Genomic DNA, 27225 nt, shown 5'->3' with positions numbered 1-27225 from the left:
TCCGGGATTCCCGAAATTTTATCCCGGTGGAATTAGGTGGGATCCCACTGGGATATTGTGGGATTTTGATTGGGATCCCACTGGGATAAAATTTCGGGATTCCCGCTAAATAAGCGGGATCCCGATGTAAATGTATTGGGATAAATTTCGGGATTCCCGTAAAAGAAGCGGGATCCCGATGTAAATCCCAGTGGAAATATACTGGGATTCCCGGAAAAAAAAGCGGGATCCCAAAAATAAATACCAGCAGGATATACATGCACCAATTCAAATTGCACTGCCACTGGGAATCCTGGGTTATTTATGCAAAAGGATACATGTCATGTTTTCCTTTCTGTTAATCAATTTGCTGTCTCTGTACTTCCAACTAGAATTGCTGAGTAAATTATGGTAACTGGAATATCTGCATGCAATCTGTTTCGTTGGAAGCTCCATTTAAAAAGATCAGTATATCCCCTAAAAGTATCAAAAAAATCCACAAAGAATCATTTGTTCAATACGTTTTGAAGCAACAAATTCAATAGAAATATTATTGCATGTTTAATTTTTATAGAATACAGTAGATTGGAAGCTAGTCCAAATAATTATGAAGTCTTGGAAGGTTATTTTATTTTTTTGGCAAATTAATTACCTTCCCCCTTTTTTATCCCCTGACGATAAATAACTATAGCGACTTATTATTTTCACCAAATAAACATACACACAACTGAATTAAATTTTGACATACCTACTATTTATGCCTGTTATGTGACAAGTTAACAAGTTTATTCATTGTATATGTTAAAAATAAATATATTTTCAGTTTATGCTTTCAGACTTTCTGATGTTGATTTGCTCAGATAAAAACCATACAAATCATAGTTCCTCAATAAATTATTTTTATAATCATTATATGCACATATACACATGTTAAATTAAATTATTAATGCACTTATCTGAAAACATCTTCATCTTCGTCCTGTCCATAATTCAGCGTAAACAAATTTTGATGACGTTTTTACAAGTACACAAACGTCGACGTGACAATCTCGCCCCAAATTATATCGGCCAAGTTGATCTGTCTCCGTAACGGTAATATGAGGCAGGCATCACCTGTGAATGGGGACGAAGCCTGTATGTATTATTTTCTTACCTCAAACATGTTAATAAAGGAAACGGAAATACCGTAACGTTCCCGATATCGGTTCTGTGGTTAGGGATTTAGCTGTGACGTTGTTTGAATTATGACGTCATATTCAATGTAAACAAAAGAAACGCTTCCATCAGGTAACGTTTTTTTCAAATATTAAAAATGAAATTGTATTGAGTTCCAATCTTATATTTTACTAGACTGATACAAATAAATTTCTTTTCAAAGTCTCATGCAAACAAGACAGATTTCTTCGCAAATGCGGGGGAAACCGGAACAGGAACTAAATCTGAAAAAAAAAGTTAACGATTTTGAGTTCATTAGTAGAATCAAAAATTCGGGAAATTTTCCCGATTTTTTTTTTTTTATTGATTTTTCTTCCGTAATTGGGGACTCCGTCCCCATATTATAAATAAATTAAGGGTATCGCATAAAAGTATTAATTACTGGCCAGTTTTTACTAAATATAAGACAATTATACTTTATTAATCGGCACATGGTGCATGCGGATAAGATAGTGGCCGCATTATTTAGGACAGTAGTCAGTATTTTCTAGGGTCGAACTGTCCCGCGGCAGTACAGTTGAAAACAAAGCACGTGGTTATGATTTTTTACAGTTTACATAAGTTGAGAAATCAAAGTTTTACGATGTCGATCATTATCTTATCATTGATGTCGGACGACAACTAATAGAAACGCACTTATGGAAACTTGGGGAACAACAGAAACGCCCAAGCTTTTCTGGTAAAACACTCGTTGACATTTCTCGGACGCCCTGTCATTTTTATCGCGAAAATCTCGGCATTTTTCTGACTTATTAATATCTGTCAAACTGAATATTAAGTGACACTTAAATGTGATTGGCTTCAACTGACAGCTTTGGTGTCATACGCATTGTTAATTAACACCAATAACCTGTACTTGATGTTATCAGAGACATATAAAAATAAAATTGAAAATGGAAGTTGGGAATGTGTCAAAGAGACAACAACCCGACCACAGAAACACATATTTTCAACAACATAATATATGGTTCATACAATTTCCCGTTTTAACTAGACTGGGATCCCAGATTCAGACAGTCATCCCGATTGGGATCCCGGCTTTAAACAGTTCCGATTGGGATCCCAGCTTCAGACAGTTACCCCGATTGGGATCCCAGTGTCCGATATTTATCCCGTTTCATCTTGACTGGAATCCCGGCTTCAGACAGTTATCCCGAATGGGATCCCAGTTTCAGATATTTATCCCGAATGGGATCCCGCCTCCAGATGCTTATCCCGGCTTATCCCGACAATTTCACCGGGATTGCATTGGGATCCCGGTTGATCCCGTTTTCGTTTTCTCTTGGGTGTTTATTAAAATATGTTGGCTCTAAACATACTTTTGAATTATTAAAGAACTTATATTAAGTAAAATTAATATTTATTTCTACATTTTTTTACGATATTTTAGAGTATGAATGTTGAACAGGCGGTCTAGGGACATGCCATTTTGGTTGTTTTGGACCATTCAGGAATCAATATCTTATCTATCCCTCTAAAAAATAAACTGTTTCTTTGCTTAAAAGTGTTATATCTAATTCAATGTACTGACTGCACAAAAAATTACTTGCAAAGATCAAACACATTTTTTTTAAAGTGGCTAGGACAAGAAAGTATGTTTTTATTGAAAAACGCCCATATATGCCATTCTGTTAACCTTAGTTCATACATGTTGTTCGTTATTCATTATAAAAAATAATAATAGCTAAATGTCCAATTTAATTTTTAAGTTCTTAGACCACCTTCATTCTGTGTTAGAAACCTATGATGTGTCTAATATTTAATCACAATCCAAATTTAGACCTGTATCAAGCTTGAATGTTGTGTCCATACTTGCCCCAGCTGTTTAGGGTTCGACCTCTGCGGTCGTATCAAGCTGTGCCCTGTGGAGCATTTTATTGACCTTTGTGAGTCAAAAACAAAAATTGACTTGTTTAAGTCTGAGCTCTGCCTGTTAAATGTTTTCATCAATTTAGTTGTTCTTTAATTAATTTTGAGAAAGTTTCATTATTTAATTCACGCAAAAGATGGAAGTTATAAAAAAAACTATGCATTTGTCTTACTTTGAAAATAGTTTGCCAAAGCTATGTACAATTAAGAGCTGTTAAACATCAATTGTAAAAAATGAAAACAACAAGGTATGAATTTCATGTGTCCAAAGCGCTTTTCTAGATTTACCTTCATTAGGAACGCTCAAAACGAATATTTGAAAACCAAGGATGTAACATGAAAACAAAGAGACACCGAAAAAATCTTCCTCATATGATTGTATGTGTTTATCTTTCTTTTTATATTTATGTTTATATCGGGTTATATGACTCTGCCGTCTTGGGATGTTATCTCGATGGATAATTAGGTGACATCTAGTGTAGAATATACAACCAATGCTGATACAATGTAACGAGTCCATGCATTATCTATTGTTCTTTTTTGACTTTGTAATTTTGATATATATATTTGACAATGTCATAAATCAATAAACTTGAGAAAATAAACATGAATTTGACAGCTTATACCTTTTTAAGTATGGCCCTGCCAGTCAATGTTATATTCATAATTAATTTTAGTTGTTATAGTCAGTTGTACTGTTCATTTGTATATTTAGTAAAAAAAAATTGGGACATTAAGGTTTACCCTTGTTTGTCAGTCGTGCCGTATATACGTCCCTAAATTGGTATACCGCTCTATAACTTTAGTTGGTATCAACCTAATTGTATGAAACTTATAATCAATGGTTATTACCACAAAACACAGATCAAGTTTGAATGCAGGTGGAAGCTCTTTTACCATTCTAGAGTTATGCCCCTTTACAAATGGAAAAGTTGCTTGAATTATCGTTTCCGTTCTCTAACTTAAGTTTGCCTTTTACAACTTGTGATGAAGCTTATACACAATGCTTATTACCACAAAACTTCGATCAAGTATGAATTTGGGTAGCGTCACTTTTACTGTTATTGAGTTGTGTCCATTCATATTAACGTTATAAGTAAGCGGGGGCATCATCTGTGTCCCATGGACACATTACTCATTTATTTTATCATCTTTTTCCTCCCGGATACCATTAGTATTCATATAATAAACTATATTCATGTTTTTTTTACAGAATATAACAACTTGATGAAGAAGAAAAAACAACAGTTAAATCGTTTAACGGGTAAAGGTACCTACGAATCGTATGACATGCGCTGTATGGTGACTGGCCAGTTCGCCGTCGGGAAAAGTACTCTGGTGAAGCTATTAGTGGGGGACGTCATTCCTGAAGGGAGACATCCTACAGATGGTATCTCTCTTCTAGAAGGTCGCTGTGGTCTTGACGTCCAAACAAGAAAATGGATTCTTATAAATCCAGGTAAGAGCATGTTTGTTTATGCCCCTGTCACATTAGAGGGGGAATAAAGTGTTACCCATGTCCGTCTGAACGTCTGTCCGAGCATTATTGAGAAACAATACTTGAAAATTTTACCCCACAAAACCCAGTCATATGCAATTATCCCTCAATACCGCATGCTTTGCATGCCAAAATAGATTGTCACGCCAATTACTTGTTCCACTAAACATAGAAAATGATAGTGCGAGTAGGGCATCCGTGTACTATGGACACATTCTTGTTTGAAACTAATATACTATGATCATTACCACAAAACTAACAACAATTTTTTTAAATTTGGTGGCGTCCCTTTTAACGCTCTTGAGTTATGTCCCTTTGTAACATTATATGCAAACAGGGCATCATGTGAGTCCCATGGACACATTCTCAATCTATTTTAAAAGATTTAAGGTTCTCAGCCCTTTAACAGTGCACAGTTTAAACCATTTTTCTAACAACGAGCGCCTTGGAAACGATCCCTTTGAGGGGTTTTCTCAAAAACAGTTTTGTCGACCTTGAAACACGAATGTGTCTAAAGGAACCCTTTCCCTATGTCAACAAGCGATGCAAAACTTTCCATGTAAAGAAGGAAATACGGTCAGAAATACAGAGTGGTTTGTTCATTTTTCACATGAAATTTTAAATATAAGGAAAGAAATAAACATGAAATATGTATAAAAAATAAAGCATAAAAAGAAAAGAAGAAAAAAAATATTGACATGTTGTTGTTGTACGACTGCCAATGACGCAATGTTTACCCGTAAACAAACTGTTAAAGAGGACTGCAAGGTTAACAACTGCATGCCAAAAACAAGTAAAACCCTTATATAGTATGCTATGAAGGTGTCGGAGTTCATCTGCACGCTATCTGTTTTGTGTATTACTACATTTTGTCACTGTTAGAAATTCTTTTTTTTAACATGAAATATTTTCATTTACATGTATTGTCAGGATTTTATTCCGAATATGTGAAATATTTTCTTACTGCAAAATGTTGGTAATAATTAGTTATTGTTTAGACTGTTTTTGAACATAACAATGTTCAAGTAAAGACTAAATACTTGACCGTCACATCTAACATTTTAATTTACAGATGTATATACCTTATCAAATGATGGGCACGAAACAGCACTGTCCTCTAACTGGAAATTGTTTTTGTTGTATTTGTTAGCGGAAAGAGGATTTCTAAAAAATTCTTTCATATCATAATTCCATGATCTCCGGAACATAACATAAATCCTCGGGGCCAATGTTTTCTATTTATGATATTTTATTTTACTTGTTTTGATATTTGTTATGTTTTATCTATCAATGTGCCAACCGAGTTTGCATTAAAAAAGAGGAAATAGCAGCGTAAAAACGGAAAATTTAGTATCGGAATTTTAAAACTACGTGCAGTACACAGGCACGCTATGTTTGGTGATTTTGGCAAACTTTTACTTTTGTCTTACTTGTTGACATGCGGTTTTTTTTCAAAAGCGAAACTAATAAGGAAAGTTCTGGATTTCAAAAAATGAAAGTGTAGCATGTCATTGCAGCAAAAAAAAACTGAATGGCAATTTTCTAAATGATTTGTAAACACTAGTTTGACCAACCTGTGGCAAAGTAACACAATAAATGGTTTATGATGATAATAAGGAGATGAGTTTTTAAACTGTACACGTCTGGTTAACATCGGACCTTGACCTCATTTTCATGATTCATTGGTTAATGTTTAGTTTTCCTGGTTTAGACTGTTTCTTCGAAACTATAAGCAATAGGTCAACTATATTTAGTGTATTGAATGATTGAAATGTGTACATGTATTTCCCGTATGGTTTATCTGACCTTGCCCTCATTTTCTTGGATCATGTTAAGTTTATGTGATACTTGTAGTATACTTTATATTTATGACTATTAACATAAAATCAATGGTCAGTAAAGAAGGCGAGACATTTCAGGGTGTGCACTCTTGTTACCCTTTTTTGCATTTTGAAATCATTGTAGATAAACAGTATGGTTTGCGAGTAATCAATGATATAAGGATTTAATCTAATACCATTGAAAGATGGTTTTTACCCATAGTTGCATTTTTATACTCCACGCAACAAAGTTTCTGAGGTTATAATATGTAGATTTGCATATCGACACGAAATTACCATTCAATTTTTTTATACGACCGCAAAAATTGAAAATTTTTTAGTCGTATATTGGTATCACGTTGGCGTCGTCGTCGTCTTCGTCCAACTTTAGTAAAACAAATAGAAATCTATGAAATTTAAACACAAGGTTTATGACCATATAAAGAAGGTTGGGATTGATTTTGGGTGTTTTGGTCCCAACAGTTTAGGGCCAAAAAGGACCCAAATAAGCATTTTTCTTGGTTTTCGCACAATAACTTTAGAATAAGTAAACAGACATCTATGAAATTTTAACATAAGGTCTATGACCACAAAAGGAAGGTTGGGATTGATTTTGGGAGTTTAATTCCCAACAGTTCAGGAATAAGGGGCCACAAACAAGTCCCAAAATAAGCATTTTTCTTGGTTTTTGCACATCAAATTTAGTATAAGTTAATAGAAATCTATGAAATTCTAACACAAGGTCAATGACCACAAAAGGAAGGTTGGTATTGATTTTGGGAGTTTTGGTCCCAACAAATTAGGGGCCAAAATGGTCCAAAATTAAACTTTGTTTGATTTCATCAAAAATTGAACTATTGAGGTTCTTTGATATACCGAATCTAACCAATGACACATGTATTTAGATTCTTAACTTTTGGTCCCGTTTTCAAATTGGTCTACATTAAGGTCCAAAGGGTCCAAAATTAAACTTAGTTTGATTTGAACAAAAACTGAATTCTTGGGGTACTTTGATAAGCTGAATTTAAACATGTACTTAGTTTTTTGATTATGGGCCCAGTTTAGAAGTTGGTCCAAATGGGGTCCAAAATTACACTTTGTTTGATTTCAACAAAAATTCAATATATGGGGGTTCTTCAATATGCTGAATCTAACCATGTATTTAGATATTTTGATATTTAGGACCGGTTATCAAATTGGTCCACATTGAGGTCTAAAGGGTCCAAATTGAACTTTATTTAATTTCATCAAACATTGAATTCTTGGGTTTCTTTGATATGATGAATCTAACCATGTATTTAGATTTTGGATATTGGAATACCACAAAGGGATGGTAAGAATTGTCTTTGGGAGTTATTGCTCAAACCGTTAAGGAATAAGGTGCAAAAAAGGGGGGAAAGGGTTTCCAGGTTAATGGACAATTTTTTTACTTAAGTACAAAACATAATTTAAAAGCAATGTAAGGTTAGTATTTGAAACTCTTTTTAATAGCTCACCTAAACTGCTATTAGATTATGTATATTGGAAATTTGCCAAAAACTTTAGTTTCATGAACTTCATTGGAAATTTGCCAATATAAAATGTTGCATTGAAGTTATCTTGCTTTGTCCAGAATAGTAGTTAAATCAACCTTAATCATGATTGTATGACATTTTATATTTAATGATGTATTTAAATGAGTAGTTATTGTTGAAAACTCCATTAGAAATTTGAATTGAGATCATTTTTGGAATAAGGGAAAGGGTGAGGTGAAAAAAATTGGTGGGGTTCAATTTTTCTTATTTCAGATTTTAGAAATGAAAAAGAAAATGTTTATGATTCGTTTGTCTAACTTTGATAGATTGGTAGCAATAATAATTTCAAAAATGGTCAGGATATAAGATAAACCAATAAGTCAACCTGGTTAATATCCTCAGTTGGCCCTTAGGTCAACTATTGCCCTTAAATTATGATTTTTTTTCCATTTTTGCATTTTTTTTGGAAGAAACTATACAAATGTATAAAAGTTGGAAAGAAAAAATAAATTGCATCTTTGGAGCCTCTTGTTTACTGACCGTCTGCACAAATTTTCACAAATAGCTGAAACAAAACAATTCATTTTATGATTTAACTTTTTCTTCTTTCGTATAAATGTTTACAGACCATGTCAGGTACAAGCTCAGATTTAAGAAGAGTTGTTTCTGTCCTAGAAAATTGTTACTCTGAAAGAACAAAAAATAATAAGAAGGGAAAAAAATCTCAAAGACTTAAATGCACTTGCTATAGAAATATTTGAAAACCGGAGTGCACAGAACTTCTTAATTATCACTTAAAATTTAAAATTTAAGCATTCTTGAAAAGTTATGCATTTTATTATTTTGTTTATCATTTCATTCATGCAGTCACCTTTATTTTTTTTATGCCAAGTGAGCTTTTCTCATCAATTGGCGTTCGTTGTCGTCATTGTCTGTTTACTTTTAGAAAAAATCTTCTCCTCTGAAACTACTGTGCCAAATTTCACCAAACTTTGCAACAATCATCATTAGGGTATATAATTCAAAAACATATATAGAACATCTTCCGATGACTCCTTGTTGGAATAATTGCCCTTTAAGGTGGCTCGGGTGTCTTCCTCCATCTTGGATTTTGAAGTAGCAGATAACAATTGGTCTACATCTTTAATGCATACCTGCCAACTTTTTAAAATGCCCATGGGGGTTTTGCATGCAAGATGGCTGTCATAGTTCTAAAAGACCTTCAATGGGGCTTTCAAATACATTTTAATGTTGTTGTTTTTTGGCTTCTTCATACTTATATAAGCCGAAAATCATTGTTAAATTAATTGTTTTGTTTAAAATTGTGGACAAAAATGCTCTTTCAAAATTTCAATTTGGGAGCCTCCATGGGGGAAATCCCCCACAAATAGTGACAGTTGGCAGGTATGTTAATGAAATGTGCAAATTTTGAAAATTGTATGTAATTCATGTGTATACTTTTAATATTGATGTAGAAAATTATCATATTTACAGCTGTATTTTTCTAAAAAAGAAACACATTATTTTAGTTAAAATAATTTTTTCCATTTTGCAATATAAGGGGAAATAACTCTTATAGTAAGGGAGATAACTCAGATAAAGAAATTTTATAATAGAAAGTGTTATTAATTTACCTATTTTAATATGTAGCAAGGACACAAGTTCGGTGACCCCATTTTTGGGATACGATTGCTTTCAAGCAATCTGTAGACTTTTACCGTTGACTTAGGGCTGCATTCCCTCACGTCAACCGTTTTATTCTAAACATTCAGCAACATCTCAGATTCTATGATTGTCTTGCTTTAAAAGGTAAAACAACCAAAAGGATTGAACATAAACAACTTTCCTATAATGTTCTTCTCATAATCTTCATGTTTGATAATTCCCTTGACCTATATGCGTGTTTTTAAGAACACGGAAAATCAGAATTAAGCAGTATTTATATTTAGTGTTTTTATAAATTTAGAAACACGTCAGAGGGAATTCCCCAGTTTTGATAAATGCGTGAGTTCTTTGAATTCCAATAATTCTATTTCTGTCATATAAGAACTGCACATCACAGTGGAGTTTTTCCATATTTTACCGTTATGAAACTGATATTTGATACTGTACTCACATAAAGAAATGGAGAACTATCCATCATATCATTTAATAAACGTTCTTGTTCCATTTGTATTTGTATTAATGCGCATGCGTATAGTTTTCTTGATTTCTAGGGGTATCAGATTGAGTGGTTGCTCTGTATTTCCCGCTTCATTGATTAATTTAAAACTCATATGATTCTTCTATGTCTGTCTGCTATTGAGGGTTATTGTTGTTGCATAATATTAAATCATATTCATCATTTAAATTAAAATAAATGTAGTGTTTACTTATAACACCCCTTTAGCCGAAATGGAGTCTTCCATATTATCGTTTCGAGTTGTCTACCTTCTGGAAGTATTTTCCGTCAAAATCGTAAGTTGAAATACAATACGACTCGTCAACAAAAATTAATTCGTAAGATGTCGATAAACGTCGTATTATATTAAGAACGATCTCAATTTAAACAGAGGAGTGTGTACGGAAAGGAGTCATGCCCACGGACCCAAAGGAAATTAATAATTGAAGAGTTAGAAATGGGGTTCCTCCTAGAATTAACGGTGACAAGAAACGAAGTGAAATACCTTCTCTCACTCTCAGTGACTGCTGTGGAAAGTGAACTTGGAATTTATAGTACAAAAATAAAACACAATAAGTACATTGCTCATACACTTGTATCCGGGATTGGCTATATTTAAAGTTGAGCGACTATTCAGATTATTACATTTTGCATATGCAGTTGAATTAGTTTTGAAAATAATACTATCCAGCTGTACCAGGGCTGCCAAAAATGCGTGAGACTCGCGCATGTTCATGTTTTTTTGCGGCAGTATCCTTGGATCTATTATTTTCCCTCTTTGATCCTTTCATTTTTGGCCAAATCTCGCGCATTTGCTTAATGAAAAGTTGACAGAACTGCTATACATGTGTCAATGAAAACTAAGGCAATCGTATCCCTCAGAGTATTCTGCTCTTTGAATTCTTTTTCTTATCCATTGTTATCTGGAAGCATGTTATAAGAGCTATCTTCTCACATTTTATCTTTAAATTCTATGTTGTAGTTTCTTTTTATCACACAAAATTAGATTTTCCATGCATAATCTATACAAAATCTGACAATTTTTCATATCCTGCAGCGTTACAAAAAGTCTTGTGACCCATACTTTTTATTATATTTTTGGAAAAGCATGATAAAAATTCCATTTTGACAAATTATTAAAACAATATATGGATTTTAATTAAGATGCCCCGCCCGAACCACCTTAATTTTGATTTTTACCATTGTTTTTTTTTTTTTGCGATTTGCCTTACATGATAAAACTTAAATAGATAAATAGACACTGTAAATCACAAAATAATCAGCAAGGCAAGATCTACTAACAAGAAAAATTTTGCCAATATCGGTAGTAGACTGTCACGCTTTATTGGATAAGTGCCCTTAAATGAAGATTTGTTTGCCCTCTTTTGTGTTTTGTACAAATACTAAAGAAGAAATAGAGAAAATAAACATCAACAATACAATGTCAATAAAACATAGATTTTTGTCATGAATTCTAAACTCATCTACGATGTTGGAGAGAGTCCTAATTTGAATATGCACATAGGCCAAGGTAAGAGACATAGCTAGCCTCTAGTTAAAAATTGTTTTGGATAGCACTACTTTTATCAAACCTTCATGAAATTGTTTGAACTCAAACAAAATCAATATTAAACAGCATCTGGGTAAAATCATTGAACTTGTTTTTTTTTTTAATTTTCTGTCCTCTACAATGTTTTATTGAATTGAGAAACATGATAATGGATGTTTTGTTTTTCTTTGAAGTACACATGAAGATACAGTGTAGGATTAACGTTGATAAAAAAAAATAATAATACGAAAAATTTTCAAAATTTCATGGAATTTCAATAATGTTTTCCAGAACCTTCTTCATAATTAAGAGATACCATTCAAATTAAGATTGTCTCTTATTTTTCAGTATTTCACTAATTACTGGAATTGTGAACATTACGGTAGTCTGTGGTTCAAGATTGTAAATATTTGAATGACTCTGTCATGTTTTATGCCATGCCGTTGCGGATGGGGCATTAAGTTTTATCCTTTAACCGTCCTTATGTCCATTCGTGCGTACGTCCCAAAATTGGTTTTTGTTCTCTAACTTCAGTTTGCCAAAATCAAATGTTATGAAACTTTTACACAACACTTATTACCACAAAACACAGATCAAGTTGGAATTTGGGTGGCATCACGTTCTAGAGTAATGTCCCTTTACAAATAAAAAAAATTGTTCTCTTACTTTAGTTTGACTTAACCAAATGTTATAAAACTTATACACAGTGCTTATTACTACAAAACACAGACATGACAGATCAAGTTTGCGTGTTGGTGGTGACACTTTTACCATTCTACAGTTATGCCCCTTTACAAAAGGAAAAATTGCTGAAGTTTTCGTTTCCTAACTTAAGTTTGCTTCAACCAAATGTTATGAAACTCATACATAATGCTTATTTCCACAACTCTGATCAAGTTAAAATTTGGGTATCGTCACTTTTACTATTTATGCTCGTGTATGTTCACACCATACTGACTTTATATACAGAAACTACTCCAACTTGGTTATGAGGAGGAAAGATTAAAAATGACTCTGTATATTTTATGGACACCATCATGAATTGGTCGATCTATACTATGTGTTTGTGTCTAAACTCAGTAATGACATTTTTACCACGTCTTAGATTGTGGTCTAACATCTATGTCGTCTGTCTGCTTAATACTGAAAGTGACCTAATCCCGAATGTGAATGTTATACCGAGTGTGAATTTGCATTGCTATACGAAGTGTCTCAGTATTTGTACATCCAACATCCAACATTCATGTATTTATTTTTTATGTTTCTGTTATGGTTTCGATTATGTGTTAGTCCAAATAATTATAAAATTGCCTTTCAATACCATCATTGTCATGAAAATTGTTTGGACTGGTATTGTAAAAATAATTGTATAAAAATTGAGATTACATGTTCGTTACGTAAGTGCGTCACTGTTTGTGATGTCCTGTGGTGTCTGTTTTTGATAGAAGATGTTCGTTGATGTTCTGCGGTTTGCATGTTGTGTGGACTATTATATAACTTGTTTGTGCGTTTCTCTGTGATGAGTGTTCTTGCGTGTGTTTGTGCTGTATTTCTGTAACCTTTGTACTTGCATGGTTTTATGAGAATAAACTATCTAAGCTATCTATCTATGTCACAAAGTGTTGTCATTTGAGCGATACTTAACATTGTCATATAAGCGGGAGGTTTGACTAACCAGTACATAGCCAGTGGTCCAACCCACCATTTGTTTCTTAAAAAGTCCTGTACCAAGTCAGGAAAATGGCAGTTGTTATCTAATAGTTCGTGTTAATTTTCAATTTTTTTTAAGGGGTTCATTTTTTCCAATTTCGAATTATTGACAAGTTTGAAGAACACAGTATTGTGCAATAGATTTTTAAGATCTTTGACCACATTAATTTTGTGTCAGAAACCTATATTATGTCAAAAATTTGATCACAATCCAAATTCAGACAGTATCAGACTTGAATATTGTGTTCAAAAATGCCCCCAACTGTTCATGGCTCGACCTCTCCGGTCATACCAGGTTGAGCACAGCAGAGCATTTTATTATTTTTGGGAAAAAAGGGAGGGGGATTATTGTAATTTTTGTTTTAGAAATATGTATAAGTTATGTACATGCAATTTAAGAAATATGCATGCAAGCCATATATTTGTTGGACATTTTGGCATTGCCTGTGCTGTTTAAATTGAAATTTTATACAAAGTGTTAGCCTTTTTTTCAAGACTGTCAACATTAAATCAATCATGGTTGGTAAAGCAGCCGAAACATTTTAGCATTTGTAATCTTGTTTTTAATTTCAATTTTAACTCAGTGAAATTGACAAAGTTTATGGCACATAGGTTATTATACATGTGGATTAATATGGCGGTAAATTGTAACATTCAAGTACATCTGTGGTAGGTATATTTATATGTATATAATTTTATTACCCTCTTATGTACAAAGCGAAAGAAGCACTTCGTATAAAAATTAGCATTTATATTAATTTTATCTTTTTATGATTCTATAAAGTGGTGTGTTTTTTTCCATACAGAAACTTATAATGCCATGGATGTGGTATACAATAAGGTTTTAATGACTACAACAGAAGAAAAAGATCCTCATCCAAAAGAAAAGTTGGACCAACAACAAGCCTCAGATACAAGTCCTTCTGGAAGTAAAGATGATGAAATTGTTAATCCAGGTGTTCTTCTACAGCGGTCACAAGCTATGTCATTGCCTCTCCCATTAAACACATCAGGTAATCTCTCCAACCAACCTCCAACAGCCCTACCTTTATCACCTCAGATGTCCCCCATTGTGTCTCTATCTCGACAGCAGCTGAAACAGAAAATGGAAGCTAAGATGACTAAAGATGAAATCAGAATTCAAATGGAAAAAGTCCTTAAAAGTGGCAAATATAAGATGAAGGTTGGACGACTCATATTCTGGGACTTTGGTGGACAGTATGTATATTATACTACACACCAGACCTTCATGACCTACAGAGCTTTGTTTCTTGTTGTATTTGATGGCAGCAAAGGATTGCATGAACAGGTCCTTGATGTGCTGTGTTTTCCAGGGCAGCATATGGCACCAACTCCAGCAGGTAACATTGACCTATTCAAAACTGCAAATCCCACATGATGTATGTTTTGCTGTCCTAGCATCGCATTATTTATTTTCAGAACATCCAAAAACAGTAATACTCCCGGTGCTTTGTTCATTATAGAGGTACCATTTTAATCGTTACAGCTAGTAGAAGCAAATATAAATGCATGAATACATCCAATAGCAATGTTGAAAAAATCAAGTGTCATTGTAAGAATTGATTTTTGTTCAATATAAAAATAAGGAGATGTGTTATGATTGCAAATGAGACACCTATCCACCAAGTTAGATTTAAGTGATGTATCCAAAAAAAGGCAAACATACTGCCTTCAACAATGAGAGAAAATCCATACCTTGTAGTCATCTATAAAACAATTTAAGTATGACAGACATGAACCAACGACAACCACTGAACAACAGTTTCCTGACATGGGACAAGCACATATATATTATACTGTAAATTCAGAAAGTATTGCAAGGTTTATATGTATGCAAATGATGAGACTTGGTGCATATTGCAATTATAAGAACTCACATTCTGATATACCCTTGCAAGAATCTATTGGGATATCCTAGGATATCCCAAGACATTCCTGGGATTTCCTGAGATATTTTCCTGGGATATCCCAGGACTTCCTGAAATGAAATTTCAAGACTTTTCAGGAATTTTAGGGAGAGTATTGGAACAGGACTTCCTGGGATATCCCAGGAAATCCTGATCCTAAAAATATAGGACCAATTGGGACATTTCAGGACTTTTCAGGACAAGTAAACCTGAAATATCCCAGGGTTGTCCTGAGAAGTCCCAGGGATTCAGGACTTTTCAGGACTAGTAAACCTGAAATATCCCAGGATTGTCCTGAGAAGTCCCAGGTTTCAAAAACTTTTCAGGACTTGTTAACCTGTAAATTATTTGAATATTGTCCTAAGAACTCCTGGGATGTCCTGGGATATTTCAAGACATTACAAAAAAGTCCCCCCCCAAAAAAAACATGGGGGTAACATGGACTCTTTATCCTTTACAAAATCTATGAAAAGACAGTATTCATTCTTCTGACTTTTTATCTTCACAGCACATTTGATGGCATTTCAAAATCAAATCACTTGAAAACAAATTTATTTTCTATAGTACAGTCACTGTTTTTTCTATTGTTATCATCTTCAATTCTCTCCAATTTTCCAAAAAGCCCTCTGTCTTGACTAGTTTAAGCTGGTCACATAAATGTATCTTGGCCCTCACTATAGGTTTTTTTTTATAAATCAGAGCTGCTGTTCCTTAACAGTAAATCTGAAACAAAACAAAAGTTCAGGATCTCAAGTTTGATGAAAAAAATATAAAAACCAAATATCATGCATTAGTATGTCAGATTTGTTTAAAAGTCAACTTGCTTTTTTTCTTTCTTTAAATGAGTACATACATGTATATATTTGGTGTATAAATGTACCCTGCAATTAAGGACCAAGACATTAAATGATGCATTCATAAATCATAGACTGACAATTATTTTTAGCATTTCTTTCTTGCTCTATCATATATTTCAAAGTTTTAAAAACCAAACATGTACTAGTATTCCAGAAGCATGTATATTAATGATTAAAGCAACTTATTTCAGAGATATTGCAGCAAACTGTTTGTGATATATCTAAATGTGAGTTTTCTCACACTTCTATGTTTAAGTTTTTTTATGTTATTATTAAAAGCATACCTATACTATTTAAATATTTTTTCATAATATGTAATAACAATGTATTGCTAATTCCTTATGATTGTGATGAAAGTAAATCTTATGTAAACATTTTATAACTGTTTTCTTTACTCTTCTTGTCATATGCACATATTCAAAATGGTGGAATCTAATGTATTTGTACTTACCAAAAGATATTGTCAAAAATGCATGTAATCATCAAATTAATGCTCCTTAAAATCAAACAGTCATGTCACCAGAAGAAAACATCTGCACTATTAATATAATGTTAAGATATAGAACTGTTGGAACCTAGTTATTTTCATTTATCTGCATTCATTTTGTGTTAAGAATAAGACATATCTGCTTGTTGTCCAAGTTCAAATTCTAATTGTGTCAGGGGTTATTTAAGGGAGTTAAATTTCCATTTTCTTTGAAAGGTTACCTGGTTGAATAAATTAAATTTATCTTGAAAATTTGATATATATATTAAAATAAAAAAAATATCCATTCATTGTTTATTTACCATCTTAATGTTTAAAGTTATAATAGTAATTGCAGAAAATGTATAATTTAGCAATATGTGAGCCCCTGCATATGGCCTCACACTTCCTGTCCAGTGTCTACACTAAAATAAATTGAATCCAGATGTCCCATTTATACATTTTATTCACTCTGGCTCACATGGCAAAGATAAAGAATTAAAGCATGAAAATTATTTGTGTGTTTATTTAGATACTTGCAATTATATAAATTTAACCTGTTTACAGTTAATCTATTATCTTGGGTATTACATCTATGGTTGTATGATCATGATCTTTTAAATTGGGCTTTGAAAATATTAATGCTTAATTAAAAAAAATAATATTGTGTTGTTACTCATATTTTGGCCTGTAGCATGTGACATGATTTGTGATACATGTATGTGAGTTTTGCATTTTCCAAAGTATTGTCCAAACATTTCCATCAGTATGAGCATATGCAAATTTAACTATGCACAAACAATTCTTGGAACTTAAATAGAATTGTAAATATACTCAAGTGGAATTAAAATTGCAACAAAGACTAAGTTTTGAAAAGAAACCCATATATTTGAAGTCTTGAAATATCCCAGTAATTCCTGTTAATAATCTAAAGTCCTAAGAGTTCTTGAAAAATCAGGATAAATTTGTGTACATCAAATAATGTAAGTCCTGAAATATCCCCAAAATTCCTGAAACAAATTTAAAGTCTTGAAAATTCCTGAAATATCAGTACAACAGATTTCAGGACTTCATGGGACTTCCTGGGATGCTTGAAATTTCAGGATTTACAAAATTACCAGTGCTGAGATTTTTCAGGATATCCCAGGACTTCCTGGGATATCCTGAAAGACAAGAATTTTTCAGGACAGCGTTTTGCAGGGGTTTGATCCTATATTTCTTTGCAAAATTTCCTGAAAAAGTCAAAATGAATCTCGTTTTTTTTATGCCGTAGCGGAGGGGACATTAAGTTTTACCCTTGTCTCTCTGTACGTCCCAAAATTGGTTTCCGTTCTCTAACTTTAGATTGCCTCAACCAAATGTAATGCACCTTTTACACAATGCTTATTACCACAAAACACAGATCCATTTTGAATTTTGGTGGCGTGACTTGTACCGTTCTAGAGTTATGCCCCTTTACAAATGGAAATATTGCTAAATATTTGGTTTCCATTCTCGTACTTAAGTTTTTCTCAACCAAATGTTATGAAACTTATACACAATGCTCATTACCACAATACACAGATCAAGTTTGAATTTTGGTGCCATCACTTTTACTGTTTTAGACTTATGCTCTTTATACTTTTTTTCTAAAAATATCAATCAAGTAATTTTTTAAATTGGAGTTATCGTCCTTTGTCCATGATAATTAATAGTTGAATCAACTGCAATCAATGCTTTATACAATGCATTGTTTAAGTGTGCCTTCCACTGATAAATTAAAGCAATTTTTACCCTTCAATGATGTTTAAAGCTTAACAACTCTTAACATCATTAAGCTACTAAAGGCTTAAAATGTCATCGATATGGCAAACCTGCAATAAACAAAACATGGTCAACGTGTAACTTGAATTTTTAATTGATAGTTATAAATGACCCTCAGATATGTTTAGCAAGTGCAAGTCACAAAAATACGATTATTTCGTTTGTTTTCAGTATTTTTACAACACTGGGTCAACTGTATCCTTACCTATTGTAAAGCAGTACATGTCGGAATTCCAAAGATACTGTTTGTTGCTACTCATAAAGACAAAGTACCAAGGGTAAGTGATCTTTTGGAACAAAGGTATTCTTCACAAATCATTTTATTTGCAGCGGAAAAGTTTTATAAGTTTGAAGGAGTAAGTACCCATTGATCTGCTAAAACACAATACAATAATAAAAAATATTGTTGATGAGTTATCACGGGTAATTTGACAGCACACCTTAATGGATTGCTAAAATCAGGGTCAGCTTATTGATCCTTTAAACAAAATACTTATTCATAGAGGTTATCAATTCAAAATTATTTGATGGTAGTCTTTTATATCTGTAGTTAAATCAATTAAAAGACGATTGTGGTAAAATTATGATTTGGCTTATCTGATGATTTTATATCTTTTTTATGTCATAAATCATAATTTAACCAAATTAACTCTGCTTGTTTGCTCAATGGTCGGGTTGTTGTCTCTTTGACAAATTTCCCATTTCCATTCTCAATTTTATCTAATGAGTTTGTGTCAATAGTTCCAAAATCAAGGTACTTCATGTAACTTATTACTCTAGGAGCGGTTCAAATCATATGTGGAAACTAAAAGAATGCAAAATATCTTATCTTTTTATGAATAGTCCTCATACTAAAGTTGAAGACCGATGGAATTATTATTAAAAAGAACATGTCAACAAGGATACAACTATTTTGTATAAGGAAAGGACAAACCATACTGGTTAAAAACCAATCTGATTCAAATAATAAATTAAAGGAAACACACATTATCAAAGAGAGAGAGAGAGAAAGAGAGAGACAGAGCGAGGCTTTATTCTTTAAAAAAAAAGTACACCGTAAGTACAATATAAATACAAATGCAATAGTTGAGAATAAACAGAAGCAGTTTGATAATGTTAAATGAAGAACAAAATTATGATGAAATACATGTATGATAAACGGTTACTCTAAACATGAATACATCAATCTGTTAATAAAGGTTTACATGAAGGGAATATATATAAGAAGATGTGGTAAGAGTCCCAATGAGACAACTCGCCATCCATCTAAACTTTTGTTAATACATTCAATGAGTGTACACAGTTTTCTAAAAACTTATTGTATTTTAGTCTGTCTGGAAAGTACCGAAAGTGACCTAATCCCGAATATGACTGTTATACTGAGAGAGAATTTACTTTACATTGCTGTACGACGTGTCGCTGTATTTCCTACATCCAACATTCATGTTTTTTTTATGTTTTTGTTATGGTTTCGGTTGAATAAGTATAGATTATCGGGTTTTCTACACATTGATATCGTAAAATATCAGCCCCGAGCCACAATGTGAACCTTTTTGGCGAGTGAGCGTAGCGAACGAGCTAAAAAGTTTCACATTGTGTCGAGCGGCTGATATTTTACGATATCTATACGAAGAAAACCCGATTATCTTTTTATCGTTCTATTACTGGTCGTTTCTTTCTCCTTAAGACAGTTTTATGCTTGACAAAAGCAAGCTTGATATAAACGTCTCCTCTCGCATTGTGACGTCGCTGATAACTTCTCCTCGCACATTGTGATGTCGCTGATAATACCTGGTCTCGTTTTGATGTCTTGATATGAGAATTACGGAACAACAAAGCAGGGTGATATAGGCGGAGGGAAGGACGATAATGTGTTATACCCTGTGGTATTTTTCGTTGATATATGTTCGTTGTAGTTCTGTGGTGTGTATGTTGTGTCGACTATTATATTATTTGTTTGTGTGTTTATCTGTTATGAATGTTCTTGCATGTGTCTATGCTGTATTTCTGTCACTGTTTAAACGATATTCTTAAGATTGTCATAAAGCAGGAGGTTTGGCATGCCATGAAACTAGGTTCAAACCACCATTTTTTTCTTAAAATATCCTGTACCTAGTCAGAAATATGGAAGTTGTTATCAAATAGTTCGTTTCTATGGGTGTTGGCGTTTGTTTTTGTTGCACTTCGGTGTTCCTGTTGTTCCGTTTTTTCTCTCTTATAGTTGATGTGTATATCTCGATTTAAATTTGTAACCTGGATTTGTTTTCTCTCAATCGATTTGTTTTCTCTCGATCGATTTATGACTTTTGAACACCAGTATACTACTGTGGTCTTTTTTAAGTACTAAACGGTGAGCAAATTGACATTGTTTTTGAACTTTGTGAAAATTTTACTTGAAGAAATAATAATGGTGACATTCTTGTTGTTCAATCTTTATTTTGGTGAAATATTTTGTAATTGTTGTCTTTCCATAAATTTTTATGACAAAGGTGTTGTCTGTTGCATTAGAAATTTTGTATTATCCCCTAGATTTCTTTTCTCTTTTTTCACAAGAACAGATAACACCTGTCTTTCATAATAACTTTATTTAAAAAAGTGGGGTATACTGTTTCACCTTTTAGTCCGTCCGTCCGTTCCATGAATATTTTTTGTCTCGTCTTTCTCAGAAACTACATCATAAAGATTTCATAAATTACATTTCAGGATTTGTATAAGTCAGCTATGCCGTGTGATGTGTTTTCAGATTCATCACTCAACAAATTCTTGTTTACCGAACACTTGCATATACAATATATGTACTTTGTCGGAAAATGTAAAAATTAGTTGTATGAGCTTAAGAAACAGGACGAAAAGCGAGGCTTGCCGAGCTGCTTTCCTCTTTCGTAGCGAGTACAAATAATTTCAATTTCTAACTACAGAACATCTGTTTTTCTTTATAGGAGATTATTGAGACGCAGCGTGAATTGGTTTTCACTGGAGTAGACGAGTTATTTAAAGACCATGAAGGACGACATCATCTAGTCCTTGACAAACGGATTTTCGTAGATGCAACAGACAAATTTGATTCAGAGGTAGAAGTCCTGAAGAAAACCATTACAGATTTAACGTTTGAGCATCCATGTTGGGGAGAGAGGATGCCAAATGCTTGTGTTCCCCTTGAGCTGGAGATTGCTGAGCTGGTAGCAGAAGGGAAGCAAATACTGTCACTGGCAGAAGTTGAAGAATTAAATGCCATCAGCAAGGTGTCCATCCTGTCTTTTAATCAGCTCAGAGATTTTCTACATTTTCACCATTCGTTAGGAAAGATAGTATATTTCGATACACCCCAACTGAGAGATTATGTGATTATCAGCCCACTTCTCCTGGTGGAAGTTATGCGATCCTTCGTGACAGGTATTTAGTGATAACTATATCCAAAACAACTTTGATAGATACAGTAGAGTAATTAATTTCAAATTATGAGTAAAATTGAGAATGATAACGGACAAAGAGAGAGACAGCAACCTAACCAAAGAGTAGAAAACAGCTTAAGGTCACCAATGGGTCTTCAACACAGCACCTGTAGGTTGGCTTCAGCTGCCCCCTTAGCAAAAATGTGTACTAGTTCAGCAAAAACTGATGTTACACTAAACTTCGAAACATATAAATGAACCAGCATTTAAAAAAAACATACATGTCTAACAAAGGTCAGAGATTCCAGACTTGGGACAATAAGCAGGATTTAACATGTTTTGTGAGATTTAAACCCTCCCCCTATACTATAAAGCCAATGTAGAATAAGCAAACACACAGCATTACGCACGGTTAAACTCAAGATAAAAGATGTCCGAGTCTAATGTTATAATAGGTAACAGTATTCATTTAATAAGACACACAAATGAACAAAATTTGTCATCTATGTTATTTGGACTCTAATTGATACTCATATCATCATAGTGTTATAGACTAGTAATTTAATCTTTCTATAGCACATGTTGTGTATATAAATTAAAGTAACACATATAATCACATTTTAAAACCCAATGGTCACTAGTTCATAAAGTGTCAAAGTGCTCAATATTTTTTTATTTATTTTTTACAATAGTCAGGATTTAACATCGCCCTTACAGCACCACCTGACTAAGGTGTTACAGGGTTTCAAATATATAACAACAAAACACTATTGTTTTATCAAGATTTACACAAACTAAAATATAAATATTTTGAAAATCTCTCTTTTTTCTCTCTCTCTCTTTTTCACACACTCTCTCTCCTTCTTTCTCACTCTGTCTTTCTCTCTTTTTTCACAATCTCTTCATATAGAAATATCTATAGATTATTTAATAGAAGAAAACAAGGTTTACATGTGCTATGCATATATTACATGTTGTTTGCTCTGTTCCATAAATAGGTCAAACAGATATATATTGATACATACCTGTCAACTGATCCGTATTGTGCGGGTGTGACCCGAGATTTTCACAATTCTGAGGGATCACCCGGAACACCCGCCGGGTCACTGAATAACCCGGGAATTCCGAAATTGCTCTGTTCCATAGATAGGTCAAACAGATATATATTGATACATACCTGTCAACTGATCCGTATTGTGCGGGTGTGACCCGAGATTTTCACAATTCTGAGGGATCACCCGGAACACCCGCCGGGTCACTGAATAACCCGGGAATTCCGAAAATGACCCGTTTTCACCTGGATTTCTAAACCCAGAGAATGATTTCATAAGTGATTTTTCTTTGAAATACCGGCAAATTCGTAATTCTTCCATCAAATTAAGTGACCCATCAAGTGCATGGCTTCACTTGACAGCTTTGGTTTCAAACACACTGTTAATTAACACCAATTACCTTAGCTTTAGGTCGTAAATAAATTTCACTGTTGACACGTTTTACAAACATTTTTCAGCTGAGTTACTTCCCCTTTTTTGTCACCATTCAAAATTGTTTCTTATATTTACGTTTTTTTTTGGGGAAAAAAAAGATCAAATCTACTACAAATAGAATTTAAACTTCCTTTAACATGTTTAACTGTTTAACTTTATTTTACTATAATCTAATTACGATAGTAAGATGGAACAGTTGGCGAGCAAATACTCAATAACCAGTCACAACTTTCTAAAAATGATTACAAAAAAAGCCAGCTACAACTACAGGGTAAAATACTATACATATAAATCAATGTACAAATGTCAATAATAACTTTAACCAAAGAAGTGGAGAAAGTGTCACAAAGTTATCAAAAGCTTTTCAAAGTGCAATGAAATAATGATTAATAAAGTGAACATGTTTTGGAGACTTTTGTTTAAATTATAAAAAAAAATGTCCCCTAATTACTGAAATTCAGCTCGAAAACGTTCGTACGCGTTATGCCCTGAGATTTCATTCTTCAATGCAGGTCATGACCTGCATTTTCATCGTCGCAGGTTGACAGGTATGATAAATTTGGATGTTAGATTACCATTCAGTATAAATAATTAGCATAGGGGCCCAAAGTTTTTCTAGTTCAAAAACTTTGTTGAATTTTCTTGCTGAATTAAGTTATAAAAGTATTTCAGTCTATTTTTAGGCAAAGATGTAAGCAAATGAATCAATTTCGGAAGTGCAAGAGTCTTAATAACAGTAACCTTGCCAAGTAGTGTTAGCTTCCTATGCTGCCAACTTTTCAACAATTTTGAAATATCAATGTTTGCTCTGAAATTCAAGAGGGTATACACTCTAGATCTAAAGAGAAATTTAATCCTAAAACCTTAAAGTTTGAACAGGACCAGCTTAGATTTGTTTCAGGACACAAAACCAAGTCAGAATGTCTCTTACTTTCAAAACAAGAAAGGGTCTCTTTTAATGAATCTTCACTTCCATCCAGTGTAAGAAACGTATCATCTGCATACTGACTAATGAGTGGCAGATTCCCATTTATATTCACCCCTTTTATTTTTGGATTCCCTTTTAGCTGTATGGTAAGTAATTCCACCCAAATAATAAACAAATAGGGAGATAACGGGTCCCCCTGGCGACAGCCTCTTTCAAGGTTGAAAAATTGGGACATATTACCATTATTAAAGACACAGCTCTTAGCATCTTCATAAATCACATCAAACCATTTACAAAATGAAGGACCAAAATTAAAACTAATCAAAGCCTGCTTTCAAAAATCCCATTCTATAGAATCAAAGGCTTTTTTCAAAAATCTACTAGTAATAACAATCCTTCTATATCATTTTTTTCTAGATAGTGCATTAAATCATATAGAAGTCTAGTGTTCTCTCCTATGAATCTCCCTTTCATAAAGCCCTTTTGTGTGTCACTAATAATGGCGAACAGTACATTTGTACCTTTTTAGCTCTACCTGCAAGAACTGCAGATGCAATTTCCATATCTGTGTTCCTCAAGCTGATCTGTCGCCAGTTACCCATGTACCTCCTATCTTTCCCTTCCTTAGTAATACAAGTAATAATACTTTGGTATTGAACATCTGAAAAATGGCCCAACTCACATCCAAATTGCAGAGATCTAAAGTCAAATGGACCAATATCTTTCTAAAAAAATTTGGAAAGATCCACTGTAAATCCATCAGATCCTGGAGACTTCCAAGTTTGCATCTGTTTTAAAGCTTCCCCACATTCTCTAAAAGATAGGTTTCCCTCACAAAGAAGTTTTTGTTCTGCACTGAGTTTTATGTCATGTTTAAAATATGATTGTCATCATTACTGAATGACTTAGATGTATAAAGAGTCCTATAAAACTGCTCCTGTTCAAACAATATTTTAGATTGATCGGAAATTTGATTTCCTTGGTCATCAATGAGTTCAGTCATGGTTTTATTTAAGAAGGCTTTCTTTTCTAACTTACACAAATGGTTAGTGCATCTTTCTCCATTCTCATGCCAATTTACACGAGAACGAAGAATGAGGGCCTCAACTAATGTCTGTCGTCGCTTCTCTTAGTCACACTTTTTCTGATTGAGTGACGTCACGTCAATTTCGCTAGGGTTTAAATTTACACTATTTTCTAAAGACTGGATTTCTAACTCCAGTCCCTTGAAAACATTTTTTCTTCCCTTGATTTTTTAATACAGTAGGAGATAGTAAGACTATGAATATTCATTGTTAGAACCTCTAAAAATAGCTGATCACTGCAAGATACCTGAACATGAAGAAAATCTTCAAAATCACCCCCAGAGAAATACTCAGAAACAGTGTCTCTGATGCAGTTTATAACTAAATCTCCATATGTAGGTTCTCTTAAAAACTGAGAATTAAATGTCCAGTATCCTTTGCCCCGCTTAGCATAGGATGCTGTAAAAGTAAATATAATGGCAGAGTGATCTGTCCTGTATTCAAGAATAAATTTTGTTGATTCAATCAATGTAAACAGGTCCTCAGATACAAGATACAAGAAAACCCACATCCATATAGATGTTCTCTTTGATGTGTTGCAGCTTTTATGGCATTAATTACTACAATTCTGAAATGCATGTTATTTTCACTAACAAAAATGACCTTCTATTTTAATTGATTTTTAAAAAAAAATAGAAACTCTTATATACACAATGTACAAGAAATAAACAAAAAGCTTAACTAAGTAAATATGTTGAAACAAGGAATTGACTGCTTGTCAAAAGATAATAAATGAAAGGTCATTATTTATCATAAGTTTCTCATTGAAAAAAACATTAAAATGAAAATTTTAAGTCTGAAAAAAAAAATGCATAAAAAAAAAACCCAAAACAAAACAATGATAAAATTACATAAATAGATATAATATTAATCATTAAAATAATGAAAATTTTGGTGGATAGTTCCCATAAATACTAGTATATTTTCAGTTTAAGTAAGATATTATATATCAAAACAATTAAATTTCAGTTGAAATGTATCTGTCATGGAAAAATCTGTTCCTCAATTAGTTAACAGCTATTTCAATCGCTTAGCAATGTCATCAAAAATATATAACTTCAAACGTCTACCTGCTTCAGTTTTCCCATATACAGCACAATTAAAGTACCAAGCACTATCAAGTTGACCACTATCACGAAGTCTAGTAATCAGTTCCATGTTGGATTTTGTAACATCATCAACTAGTCTAAAAGTGCATTGTTTAGGCATGTTTTTCTTTTCTCTCATAATGCGGTATTTCAATTCAGAGTTGAGGAGTTTTACAATGACTGGTCTATGTTGTCCTTGTTTACCTGGTATCCTATGAATAGCTTGGATTTCATCAGGCCGAATGTTTACCTTCAAAGTGTCTTTAACAATTCTACTTTTAAAGATCTCTCTTAAATTTTCATCATTGTTTTCTGGGGAATTCATCACTTTTATGTTGAACTTTCTGCTATACTGCTGATTATAGTTAGACATTTGTAATGCTTGTTTGGCAATACTTCCATTATCTTTAATATTTATCTGAAGTTCATGGATCATTTTTCTTTGGCTAGCAATCAACTCTCTTAAGCCTTAATTCTCTTTTAACAGTTCTTCAACAGCTTTTGTCTGCTTATTTGTCTTATCTTTTAAGTTACCTTCTATTTCTTTTTTTCATGCTATCAACCAATTTAGTGACAATTGAGGTCACCATTGCTTCCAAATCATCTTTTCTTACAATGTTGTTCAGTGCTTTGTCAAGGTCTGTTCGTTTAACAACACCCTCCAGGCTTTCCTTTATACTATTGAAATCATGGTGGAGATTTGATAATTCAATTGTTATATATACACTACTATCCATTGAAACATCTGTGTGAGTTCTTTTAGCTGGATTTCCTTTTTCACTACCTTTTTTAGCTGCAAGCAATGTTTGTAGTTTGTACATTCTTTTTGTCACCTTTTTTATCACTGTTATTACAGTTTCCACCTGGCATTGTTAA

General features: G+C 33.1%; 1 protein-coding gene and 1 long non-coding RNA gene across 2 annotated transcripts in view; one reads left to right on the top strand and one right to left on the bottom strand.

Annotated features, from left to right (window-relative positions):
* LOC143084004 (uncharacterized) overlaps positions 1-27225 on the top strand; it is a 144855-nt gene that overhangs the window by 59054 nt on the left and 58576 nt on the right. The window contains exons 11-14 of the mRNA XM_076260411.1: positions 4277-4522; positions 14122-14676; positions 18541-18647; positions 21309-21762. Of these exons, the coding sequence (XP_076116526.1) occupies positions 4277-4522; positions 14122-14676; positions 18541-18647; positions 21309-21762 (1362 nt within the window). The remainder of the gene's footprint in view (positions 1-4276; positions 4523-14121; positions 14677-18540; positions 18648-21308; positions 21763-27225) is intronic.
* Positions 15779-16716, bottom strand: LOC143084006 (uncharacterized). The gene is made up of 2 exons (XR_012980977.1): positions 16552-16716; positions 15779-15966 (listed from the first exon to the last, which is right to left on the bottom strand). It is a non-coding gene; the product is annotated as an uncharacterized LOC143084006 (long non-coding RNA).

Source organism: Mytilus galloprovincialis, chromosome 7, assembly GCF_965363235.1.
Source record: "Mytilus galloprovincialis chromosome 7, xbMytGall1.hap1.1, whole genome shotgun sequence".
Lineage (NCBI taxonomy): Eukaryota > Metazoa > Mollusca > Bivalvia > Mytilida > Mytilidae > Mytilus > Mytilus galloprovincialis.
Note: the sequence above shows the minus strand (reverse complement) of the source record. Positions and strands in the feature narration are given on the sequence as shown.